Here is a 12,638-nt window from a genome sequence, read left to right as displayed (position 1 = left end):
TCCAAAGCAGTTGTTGACAAAAACAACCACACACATTTTGTGCATATGCAAAGTTCCAAATTTTATTATTTTTTACACATTATTTGTGGTTTATGTTAACGTGGGCCGGCCACTCTTCTGCACTCATGCATCCTGTAGGCACACATGTAGAATATACCTGCAAAACAAAACACAGGTCAGCTGTAAAGTGGTGCCTTCTTCAGTACACAGACAGAAGCAAGGACCAGATAATGGCACCATAACTGTTAAACATAAAATGCATTTCCTGATGCCAAGAGATATTTCTTTAGTTGTCTGATGTATATGAATGTCAATGATGTGTAAGTTTTAAAAAACTATATTCTTTGTGAGTGCAGGACTAATAAATCTGTGCTAACTGGTTTATAATATCAACTGTTTTCTTCATTTTACAATAACTGTGTAGCATATTTTGTTTACTACCAGCCAAAAGAGTACAGAACTCTGCTGAACTCTTCTGCGCTCCTTTATTTCAACTGACCTGCAAAGAAGGTCATGAGCAGTGCCACCCAGCCTAGTATGTAGGACCAAGAGAAGCGCCAGTCACCAAAGCGCTTGCCCAGGAAGTTCACTGTCACCCCAGTGTAAATGGCCATTGCAAGCAGAACAAAGAGAGCTGGTGTGGTGGGCACAGAGAAACACATTGAAATACTTATCTATGGTAACATCAGTTACAGTTTCAATGGAAGCCCTGGTGGACATGACTGACGATTACATAACATGCAAACTGATGAAACCATACATGGTGTCACTTTGTGATCACTGTTTCCATGACTCACTCGAAACAAAGAACATGATCCCAGCAGCAAATGAGCGGTTGAACCTCTCGAAGGCCGAAAAGTGGGCAAAGGAGAGGATTCCTGCGATGATGCCAGCAAAGCATGACATGGCAGAGAGGATCATGAAAGCACGAGTGGCATTCCAGTAGGCTGAGGAGTGAAACGAGGAAGAGAACATACATTAATGATATACGCAGCAGGATAAATAATGATATAAACTTGATATGAACTGTATCATACCAACATGCACTTAACGCTATTTGAAAAATTGCTGGAAATAAATCTGTTTCCAAATATTTCTACTGACCCCTTAAAGAAGAAACAATTTATTCTACTTTTGTCCTTGGTTTTGAACATTGCTGCCATGCCGTCTGAAGGCAGACAATCCTAAAACAGTGATGATATATACATATATTGAGTGGCATTTTCTATTTTTCCGTAGTATAGTCAGTACAATTTTTAGATCCTGATTGTTTGAAAATTTGTATTTTGCGAGAAGTTAATGCATTTTCCATTTAGTTTCAGAGAAATTTCAGAGCAGCTGCTGATTTTACATGTACAGTGCAGCACTGTGAATACCCACCAATACACTGAGTACAAAGAGTTATTTCCACCATAGATACAGCATTGTACACACTGTGCATTTTTTTATCTCTCTGTTGCAAACTTTTATCACACTTTTCTTGAAAGAATTCTGAAAGAAATAATCATTGAGGTCATCACAACAGTTATCTCTTTTGTTCAGAATTTTCCTGTTGTAGATAATATCCTTGAACTTTGCTGATCCCCTGAATTTTGTTCCTCTAGTGTCACCACGAGGTTGACGCTTTTGGTTCTGAATGAATGAATCTCTAGGCTACCATGAAATCCACGTCCTTGTGAACTGTAATAAGTTTGGTGATCTCCTGGCTTTCAATCTAGTGCCAAATCAGGTCAGAATTTCAATTTGTCCAATTCTAAACAAATATCTGCAAAACTAAGCTGATAGCATTCCAATCAGCCTCAGCTGTAGTTTGTGTTCAATGCTAAATGGTTGCCTTTAGCATGCTTTACTGAAATAGTGAAAATGGCAATTATTATACCTGCTAAACGTCACTATATTTGTATTGAGCATGTTATCATGCTGACATTAGCATTTAGCCCAAAGCACCACCATCTTAAGTGAGACGTGAATTTTTTTTTCTGCTTGTTGCTGTTGTCTAACCTCCTTGCCCTTCTTAGGCTTCTGTTCACGTTCTTGCACCTCAAAATTAAAGTCAGTTATCATAATCACCACTGTATTCATTTAAGAAGAACTAGACTCTGGTGAAAGTTGCTGTTCCTCTGGCAGACCCAAAACAAGTGTTAAAGGGCCAAAGAAAGTATTTTCCACTTACCAATGCTGTCAGTCTGCATGTAGCACTTGCCAGACATGCAGTACCTCCACAGCCCCTGATGGGCAAAGCTGCCAGACAGACGGTACTGCATCCAGTAGTCTGTGGCTGTGGAGACCACCAGCAGGATGTTCCCCACGATGGCACAAAATAGGCCCCCTCCCATGAAGCTGTACATCATGAGTGACACTATAACAATGGTTAAGTCTTTGTGCACTGTGTAAAAAGAAGAGAAGATATGAGTCATTGGTGCAAGTGAACTTAGAATAATTAAGTATTTGTTTATTGGCCTTAGTCTTGATGTTAATTCAGTAGTGGGCCTAAATGTATTAAGGATGCAAGAACGGCCTTTAGGAATGGTTGCAGAAGCAGGAAATGACTGCATGTGTGCAGGAGCTGTCAAAAAACAGTCAGTCTGCTGTCACGTTCGCTAGCATCATCAAAGGTGAAAACTGGGGCTTATCTCTGAGGTACATCATGGTTAAGGTGATTCATGACTGATCATCATGATCGATATCTGATTAGGGGGAAATATTAATTTCCATTTCCTATTGTGATTTTCCCAGCATGAATAGAGAGTTTAACAAACATTATTCCTGAGATACAGTTTCTCAAACCTTTACTTCACCCCCGGGTTATAGATAGAGTTACATTTATAACACTGCACTTCCTCAAAGAGAGAGGTGACTCCTTCATATGGGAGTGGGCAGAAAGTCAGAGATATAAGCACTTACTCATTCAAAGGAAATGCTGCTGGAGACACATGAGGTTATTAGAGCTAAGTATGTATCTATGTATGCACATCAGTTTGTCTTGACTACACAGCTCGCTGTAACCAAAAGCCACAGAACTTACTCAACACAGAACTGCTGGTCTGGACAGAGTAATCATACCAAACATAAAGTAGTCAGCCATAGCAACATGTTCTCTCTCTCTCTCTCTCTATGTTTGAACATGTTTTTGTACTCACTGCTACCATTGAACAAGTCACAAATAAGTAAAACTCCTATTCAAAATAGCCTAAGAACACTGCAGTCAGTTTACACATGCAACTCTGAAGTCTTGAATTAAATGCTCAACAAGGCTCAACAGTAGCTAAAAACAAACAAACAAATAAAAAACGTGATCATCTTTTAGTGGATTAGACCAAATTCTAAAAGTCCACCCAGTAATAACACATTAAACCCTTTTATCCTGTGGACACTTCTTAGTCATAATCTGCTTTTTGTAAGGTATGATAACAACAAACTGATATGATATGTGTCAAAGTACATATATTCATATTTCACATCTGTACATGTAGGAAGCAGATCATTCTCGAATCTTACGTTTGGCATGAAATCAAAAGAAATGTGTCAGTTGTGTTAAGTAAGTCATGTTAAGTCATAGTGTTAAAAACCGACAGAAAAAATATAACAGACATTTACACAAAATGAGCTCATTGCATCTAAATGATGTGAACCTGTCCTGTAAGCTTGTTACTGTCACAGGATGACGGCCCTCTTGGCCCGCCTGCGAGACATAAACTCATTGGATAGCATGCCATGATATGCATTCTGCTGTGTTTCTGTTTTTTTATTCTCAATTTTTGCCATCTAAATGGCATCAGCAATCAACAAAAGACCTGACACCATCTTACCTGAATTCCTCAGGATAAATCAACCCTCTTAAGTATCAGCCTTTCCTCAGGGAAAGAGTGAGAGAGAGTGCAAGCCAGGAGTGAGCGAAACGTGAAAGAGGAAGCCCTAGGCTGAATTCCAAAAAGTTATCCCCTCCACTTTTCTGTTGATGGAGGCAAAATCCTTTAAAACAATCAGCACAGAACAAATGCACTTAAGCTGGTGGGCCAAAAGCCACGTGACTCTTTCACATTGAACTACATGGGAGTATTTTGGGGGTCAGGGGAGAGGGGAGGGGTGATGGTGTTGGAGGTTGGGGGAGGGTCTGGGATATGAGGCCGCTGCGCCACAGTCCTTGTCTGTTGTTCTATTAGGTATTCTGGAACTGTGGATGTGCAGAGGCTTGCAGTACTGCTGTGATCAATGGAACATGCTGAAGCGCACACTTTCTTTCAGTGTGGCTGGGGTGTGATCATGGGGACTCATACACGCTTAGAAGAGACACATGACCAAAGAGCCGCTTCGTAAAATTAGACACCACATGCAGTGTAAGACATGTTCACCCCGAATATGTAATGACGTCATGGAAATATTGCACGGAGAGTGAAAGGCTGTAAAAGACACTGTTGTATAATAATCATATACTGGAACAAAAATTACTCCTAAAGCATTTACAGGATTAGTACTAACATTGCAAGCTGTGACAAAACAATAATAACAGTAATATGAACACAGTATTACATCTCAGATGCCTTGTGTTAATATTCAGGAAATGGTTTGTAAACTGCACAGCTCCTGAGGTGTTTAGTTTGCAGTAACACAGCACTCCCATGCTTACACCTGAGTCATAATGCAGGTATTACTGATTTTCAGGTGAACTGAAAAGTTACTTTGAGGGTGCAGTAATGATCCACATCATATTGGCCTCAAAACCTGTTGATTTCTCTTACCATCAAACATGGTGAGATGACAGGGAGAGAAAGAAATAGAGACTATGGTGTATAAATAATGAATTTAACATTTTCTTTAAACGGGCATGAAGTACTTTATGACCTTTACTGACCTCCATCGGTTTTTTTTTTCCATCTAACTTCTCATACAATGAAACCAAAAAAACTAAACCAGACAGCAACAGCCAACATTAACACATGCTGAACTCTGATGTGAATTACAACCATTTGGGTCCGTCTTGTGGAAACAGGCAGTGAGAGTTATGTGAACTTATTTAGGGAGTACTCACACTCTGCATTGTTGGCACCCTGCCCTCGGTACATTGCAAAATGTGTCCTTGGGTAGATTACGAGGATTAGTTCACTCTGGTTAAGAGCTGTGAGAAGTCCACCCTTCATATTGTACCACAGTTTGCACCATACTGAACCACCGTTTTGTTTAGAAATGGAAGGGTTACAGAAACTGGGGAATGTGACATAAAAAGAAAAACATAAAATCACACAGGGACCCTGCTGATGCAACTGCAGACATAACTGAAGTGTGAAACGTGGTATTTTTGCACAAAAGATTAACAAAATTGGTATCTGTGGAGTCTAGACCGACAAGTGCAACATCACGCTTCTCAAAATAAACATGGGCCCTTCCTCATTCAGCTGTAAATGCACTTCCTCTAAATGAAGGCTGATTAGATCAGAATTCAAAATATCAACATTTTTTCTCAATTTAAAAATGATACAGACGTACCTGGAACAGAATCAAATAATTATTATGGCAATTTTAATATAATTATTGTCTATAGGAGTGGTTTTTCAAGGTCGTGTTTTGACCTCCTCGAGTCCTTGTGGGGGTCCCCAATAACAAGAGGAATAATTCGCTATAACTCCATCCACAATGATAGAATTTACGACTATTTTAGTCAAGAGTTATGGGGATCTGTTATAAATATAAAGTCTTTTCTTATCTAAAAGAAACAGAAAACACAGATTACGAAAAAACGACAGTGACTGCAGCATTCTGCAACCTCACTTAGATTAATTATTTGTATTTACTGAAGTATTTCCACTGTCCTGCTGTTCAAAACCTTAATGTGATGGAAAGTCCTTAGAACTGCGCAGCAGCACCATCTGCTGCACAAAAAACAAAAAACAAAACCACCAGGTCACCATGAACGTGTTCCCTCACAGCATAAGCTGACTGTGCGTCTGCAGGCACCAGCACCACTGTTCTAGTTTCTGTTTCTGTTAAAAAGACTTCTTAATAAAGGATTTTAAGTACTTATTGAAAAAGAGAGAATTTCCTTTTATGCTGTATGACTGCAATATATGCATATACTGCATATAGCATATACTGATAGCTGCAGATTGTACTGAGAGCGTTGTGTGTGTTTGAATGGGTTAAAACACACATGGGTGAGCCAAAAAGTCAGATACATGACTCTGCACAGTTAGTCTCTACTTGTCCACTACCACCACATCAACTGGACATAGAAAAGATGCTGATCAAAGCGCAAGCAAATTGAACAGAATGAAGGATATAATGCTGAGACACACAGTATGAGGATTATGACCACAACTGCATATGTGACTGCATAGGGAACTAAAGAGATCTGACATCTTTAGAAATGCTTTACCTCTTGATCCACCCACTCATTGCCTGGACTGAACCCACATACAGCAGCAAATCGCTGTCTCAAAGTTTGTTGGACTCAGGAAAGCTTAAAAATAACAAACACTGTTATTTTCCCACTTGGCAATTACTTTACCAGGAAAGAAAATCTCGAGAGACCTCTAGGAAAGCACCTTGTCATTATACAGTATGTTCCATGAGGGAAGAATAAACACAAGAAAACCTATTAAAAACATATTTTGAAGGTGAATTACTTTAAGCAGAAAATAGGTATGTATTTGAAATGTAAACTTGTTTTCTATATTGTTCACATTCAGTTGTGTCTCAAAGTCGTGACCTTGATGCAGCATTTTCTGAACTGTCACACCAAACCCGTCAGTCTTACACAGCAAGAAACCTGATAACTCAGTATGTGTAATCAAAACAAAATGCTCATTGTTGGAAGAAGGAAATACCAGTTTTCTTACGGCTTTTTATTATGAATAAACAGAATAAAATGTTGAGTTTTAAACTGCAGATTATACAGGAAAATAATACAAATATCCACTGAAATGAATTTATAACCTTATTTTAGTTAAAATCGTGATAAAAATATAGAAAATCTCACACATTAAGGATAAAACACATAACATGCTGTACAAAATTACACATCGAAGCAAATTCTGGAGTTTAGACTGTCGTAGCAACTCTGACAGGCGGTGGAGGCACAAAGCTGGGGAGAGCCACTGATCTTTCAGAGGGAGTCTGAAAGAGAGCAAGCCGGTTCATTTACTGAAAAACAATAAAAGAAACCTGCCGCTTCTAAATGTTTTCATTAGAAAGTCTACCTGCTGTAATCTGTTGTAATCAGGGAGAGACTTCAGCCCTCCTGTCAGCAGGTTATGAGGAGTTGTGTCTGTTTGGGTTGTTATTGCCTGTTTGTGACAAGAAATAATCAAAATCAACCAAAATAACTGATGCACAAGTCACTGTTAATGAACTAATTTATACCATAGCATGTTAGCTGCCCACCGACTATAACTACCAACTAACATTTCGTTAATTCTAACCTTCTCAACTGCTCTCGACACTGGATATCTCGTCTGTCGACCTACAAACGCACGGAAAACAGCATGTGAGGAAAATGCATCACCATGTTTAAAGACTTGATTTGTATTTGGAGCTTAACAAGCTCATATTGCACATACTTCTGTCCTTGTTGCAGTGGACACAGAGGTAGATGAAGCCGCACAGCAGGAGCAGGAAGAGAAGGCTGCAGGGGATTCCAGCTGCGAGGCCAGCAATGGCGGGACCACTCAGCCCTTCACCTGTTATCACCGAGACAAACAATAAGCAGTCATTTCACCAGTGTAGCACCGATCCTGTGCTAAGAAACGTTCCAACACACATCTAACTTTGCCATACCTGGACCAATTCTGTGGACCTTGGATGGCTCCCCTTCAGTCATACGAGCTTTGGGGATGATCCGAAACCTGTATGTCAGGTTGGGATCGAGGATGAAGATGTCTGTGCTCCTGGAAGAGCCAGGTTTCTGCTGAATAGTACGAAATTTGTTGGAACTGCCACGAGTTTGGGTGCCATTACGACTTTTGCTTAGGAGGTCTGGTCCTTTCATCTGGATGTCAAACCCTTTGCAAAAGCATATTATGTTCTATTACTGTACATTAAAAGCTGACAGACAACATGACACAACAGAAAGTGACATTTGCTTGTCGAGTAAGTTTTCCCTTAAAATGTTTTTCCTCAAAACACGGCGCTGCTCAGCCAGAGGCTTCACACCTTACACAATATTTACACCCCTATCCTCTTTGTTGAGTGTTTGTTTTCTACTCTGTTGACGTTCTTCCCGAGGACTTCTGCCGAGACGTTCAAATTCTCGTGTGAGCTGGAAGCTGGAACTTCCCAGAGTTAATTATTGAGTCACCTGTAACAACAGCGGTAGGTGGGACCTCCCAGGTCAATGTGATGATGGTTCCATCTTGATTAGGGAACAAACTGGAATCTGAGATTGTCGGGCCTGGAAAGAGAGGGATTGTGAGTGGGTGGTGGGTACTGTAAGAGTGGGCGGGAGAGGGAGGTGGGAGGGCATACAAAGACTGGAGAGCTTTGTTTGAAGGGAAAGAGCAACTCCAGGTTTTACTTAGCTCTCCGTCTGAGGGCCCATTGTTTCTTTTTACTCTGGAAATGCTAGCAGTAGGCTACTTAAAATCAGAAGCTGAATGCAACAGAGTCCTTACAGTGTTCTTCTTCTATACCTCTTAATTGAATTTCCCTCTCCTGGCTGCCCAGAGGGTTGCGGCAGGTGCACGTGTAGTTTTGGAGGAGGAAGTTGCTGACATTGTAATCACGAATGTTGAGCTGTGTGGCGTCACTGCTGATTTGGTACGTTGTCCCACTGGTGACAGCCTCATTTCCTTTGGTCCATGACACCACAGCCTCAGGCGAGGCCTCGCTGACACAGCCGATGGTGACCACTATTTTGCCCTCAGAGTCAACTGTGGTTCTCACAGCTGGCAGGAACTTCGCCGGACTACCTGGGGAAAATAAGGTTCTTGTTACATGCTCTGCAGATGCATTATTTTACACATTGTTGAGCATCTAAAACCTACTTGCAGTAATGTTGCACTTATTCTGTTCAGTTGGATGGTCTGCCATGCATGTTACAGTTTTCCCGTTGAGGTTATCTGAGGCCGCGACTGTCAGGCTGAAGTTCCTTGCTCCACTGCTGGTGTTGCTGAACAGTGGAAAAGAAAGCTGGGCCTGTGGGGTCCCTCCAGGCCACAGACAGTAGTACTGCAGGTGGGTGTTATTCACCGAGTGCACAGAGCACACTGGGTTGCCCAGAGGCCTCTCTGTCCAAGGAAAAAACGGATCTAATATTAAAGTGACTCAAGCAGTCTGCACATTCACTCATATTTGGGTCCACATTTCAAAATAATGTTGAGACAAACGTGTAGGGAAATCTACGTATTTACAAAATCTCAATTTCTCAAAGGTTAGCCAAAGCTGCCCAAATGAGAATAATTTAAGACAAATTATTAAAAGTCTGTCAAAAATACACACAGCAAAAAGACAAAACTTTCACCAACCATAAACATTTAAAATCACGTATTCTTTGCGCTGATTTTTGGTCTGCTCATTGACCAGCGTGCATGTATATAAGCCTCCTTGACTGGTCTGCACATTTGTAAGATTAAGGACTCCTCTGACGGAAGCAGAAAGGGCCTGACCACCAAAGACCCACTCAGCAGTCGGCTGTGGGAATCCATCAGCCTGGCATGAGAGGCTTAGAGAGTCTCCTGACAGGTAAAAAGGCTGAGTCGGACGGACCTCAAGTATGGGCTCATCTGGACCATCTGTCACAGACCACAAAGAACACAAAGCAGAAAGAAAATGAGGGGATGCAAACAGGGAGGGGAGTTTTGGAAAAACCTTTCACACTCAGAATGGATGCGGTGAGAAAGGATTTTCACCAAAGTTAATAATCTTACACATCACAGAGACATTCATGTGAACTGCCGCGCTGCTGAAGGGGTTCGTCAGTAACACGCTGTACTGTCCCGTGTCGTTTCGGCTTGGCTTGAGGATCACAAGGCTCCGTTCCTCCACTGAGTAGTGCGAGTTGGTGTTTATCTCTGCGCCACTGAAGAACCACACCTGTTGCTTGACGACTCCTCGCAGCATGCTGTACTGCAGGGTGAACCTTTCAGCCCCTTCAATGGCAAACTCAGACTGGCTGCTCAAACTCACATTCTGGAAGATTTCTGTGAAAGAAGAAGTGAAGGAAGAGTTTAACAGGTGCATGAAGTAAGTCATTGTGAGTACGATACAAATACTGCAGTGTCTCATTAAAGATGTCTAACTTAGACTGAATTAGAAGGATAGCTGTAAAGCTTCCTGGATGCCTGAAAGGTTTCGGCAGTACGTGTTTGCTTTCCTTGACCACATGACAGGATGCAGAGACAGCCTGGAGCTACATGGGAGGGATTCAAAATTCTGGTCTAGGATGACCCAGAAACAGAGATTGAATCTGGGTCCTCTGGAGAGGCAGTCCCCTTCCACCACCTGGCTGCCCGAATATATATTTCATGTATTTTTATATGTCAGATTGTAGTGTACACAGTTGATGAATGGTTGGAAGATACCACAAACACGCATGGCTTAACTCAAATCTTGGACTGGCATTAATTTTCAGGGCAGTCCATCTTCACCTCAAGAACTGGGGCAGCTCTTCATGAAAACAGTGACTGAAATCTATTCAAGTTTTCCATTTTTGTAAATATAACAATATAAACTATGGGAAAGGCAGATACAAAACATTTGTGATGGCATCAATGGCAAAAGTCCATGTTAGTATTAGAAATAAGTTCAAACGGCCATTAAAACCAAACCCCACAACAACACCTCATCAGTCATGCACTCACCAAATACTGTCAGAGTGAAAGTAGCCGAGGATTTTCCCAGTCCAGACTTTGTCATTTCAACTGTGTAGTTACTGGTATAGACAAGGGACACATTCACAAAGCTAAGGGATCCATTTGGCTGGATCCTCAGCACGTTCCTCCTGTTTTCGGCAATGTCCGGGGAAACAGACGAGCCGATAGTCCATGTGACGACAGGTATACTGTTCATAAACCAGATAACCGCTGGGTCGGAGGCACCACTGAAGGACACATGCAGAGTCACATTGCTGCCAGCTACAGCGTTCACCTGAGTGGGACCGTCAGGAGAGACCACCAGCCCACAGCGCGCACCTGTCAGTGTGCAACCGAGGAATTAGTTTAAAGGGGAAATACACATCTCTTAACTCTCGTGAGTCCACAGGAACAACTTGCAAAACAGTTTTTGCAATAAATGCTGAGATGACAAGCATCCTGTGCTTATAGTGCATGTCTGTTCCTATTAAAATAAGCACAAACATAAAAGTAATGCTGAGGTTCGACAGGAAACCTCAACAAAAGTTAATAACAACCAAAGGAACTCAAATCAAAGCCCGTTATTTTCTTTGTTGCCCTGACTGTCTTTTTCCAATAAACTGACAACACAAAAAGGCGTCAAATTTCCATACTGAAAGCCATTTAGTTTTAATCTTACCTTGAAAAGAAGTAAAGCTGAGTAAAAAGACGTGAAAAATTGTGCTTAAGCTCTTTAATTCGTCAAACTTCATAATTTTATTAAAACAGGACGACAGCCGCTCGGCTTTCTTAAATTATATTCCCAAACACAAAAAGACACAAGAGAAGAAACGTCCTTGGCGTCTCGGACAGCAGGGACCGAAGCACCTGCGTATCCTCCTGTGCGCGCACGAGCACGAGCTCACCTGTGCTGACTCAAAGCCCTGACTGTGCACGTGAGGCCACGCCCCTCTTCTAATGTCACAGTTTACCTGTGCTTTTTATTCTGTTTCATTTGAGGCTAACATTTTCGGCGTGTCTCCTTCCGGGTACGCGATGGGCTCAGCTGGTCAACAAGGTGAAAAAGCGAACAAATCCTGATCCCGACTGAGTAACCTGCATGTGTTTTCTCTTACATTTAGACTCCAGATTATTTACTTGGCTACATCCATTTGCTCTGCTGTATGTCCATCCATCCATCCATCCATCCATTATTTATATGTAATGTAATACAAAAGTCCTGTCTGCAATACAACCTTCTTTCTTATATGGAGACCTAAAGTGTTTAAGACTTTTTGAAATAACTAATTCCACGAATTAACGTACTTTAATTAATGTCACCATATCACTGTGAAATGATGGAATATATGTATGTGCTATTTTTATATTGATTAAAGATTATTGTTATGAAATTCTATTTTCTCCTGCCTTTTCAACAGTAAATTGTTTCCAAAGATCCCCAGTATTTTCCCTGTGACAGTCCCATTTCACTAATAAAACAATCTGGGACTATACTGTTGCTTTGGATTGAATGAGCAGATTGTCTGTTCTTTATTGTAAACAAAAATTGGAATTGGAATTAAATGAGTAGAAACTAACTGCTATTGTGAAAAGGGCTAAAAATAACATCTAATAATAATAAACTTAACTTGTGTCTGTAATAATTTGTCCAGCCCATTGCTGTCAGGTAAATATTAGGAGCATCAAACAGCACAGTGCAGCTTGATTCAACAGCAGCACAAACTACAGCCTCCAAAGTGATCATATGGTTGAATCAACGCCAATCACCAAGTTTTAACAAAAACTGAACATTGTAATGCTGCTTGTTGTGAAGTGTCTTTAAAATGACAATGTTTTGGACAGTAAAAAGTGTGTTCT

The 12,638-nt window shown here is 41.0% G+C and overlaps 2 protein-coding genes across 2 annotated transcripts; both read right to left on the bottom strand.

Moving 5' to 3' along the window:
- Positions 1-56: 56 nt before the first annotated feature.
- On the bottom strand, positions 57-2,398 carry lim2.5 (lens intrinsic membrane protein 2.5). The gene is made up of 4 exons (XM_046398553.1): positions 2,174-2,398; positions 798-947; positions 500-634; positions 57-157 (listed from the first exon to the last, which is right to left on the bottom strand). The coding sequence occupies exons 1-4, from the start codon at positions 2,349-2,351 to the stop codon at positions 96-98; spliced, it is 525 nt and encodes a 174-aa protein (XP_046254509.1). The 5' UTR covers positions 2,352-2,398; the 3' UTR covers positions 57-95.
- Positions 2,399-6,804: 4,406 nt separating this feature from the next.
- On the bottom strand, positions 6,805-11,731 carry vsig10l (V-set and immunoglobulin domain containing 10 like). Its single transcript, XM_046398725.1, has 12 exons — positions 11,461-11,731; positions 10,791-11,120; positions 9,858-10,130; positions 9,456-9,722; positions 8,976-9,218; positions 8,622-8,900; positions 8,291-8,383; positions 7,771-7,995; positions 7,554-7,673; positions 7,416-7,456; positions 7,194-7,280; positions 6,805-7,110 (listed from the first exon to the last, which is right to left on the bottom strand). The coding sequence occupies exons 1-12, from the start codon at positions 11,531-11,533 to the stop codon at positions 7,036-7,038; spliced, it is 2,106 nt and encodes a 701-aa protein (XP_046254681.1). The 5' UTR covers positions 11,534-11,731; the 3' UTR covers positions 6,805-7,035.
- Between the last annotated feature and the right edge of the window lie 907 nt (positions 11,732-12,638).

This window comes from Scatophagus argus, chromosome 9 (genome assembly GCF_020382885.2).
Source record: "Scatophagus argus isolate fScaArg1 chromosome 9, fScaArg1.pri, whole genome shotgun sequence".
NCBI classification, from domain to species: domain Eukaryota; kingdom Metazoa; phylum Chordata; class Actinopteri; family Scatophagidae; genus Scatophagus; species Scatophagus argus.
Note: the sequence above shows the minus strand (reverse complement) of the source record. Positions and strands in the feature narration are given on the sequence as shown.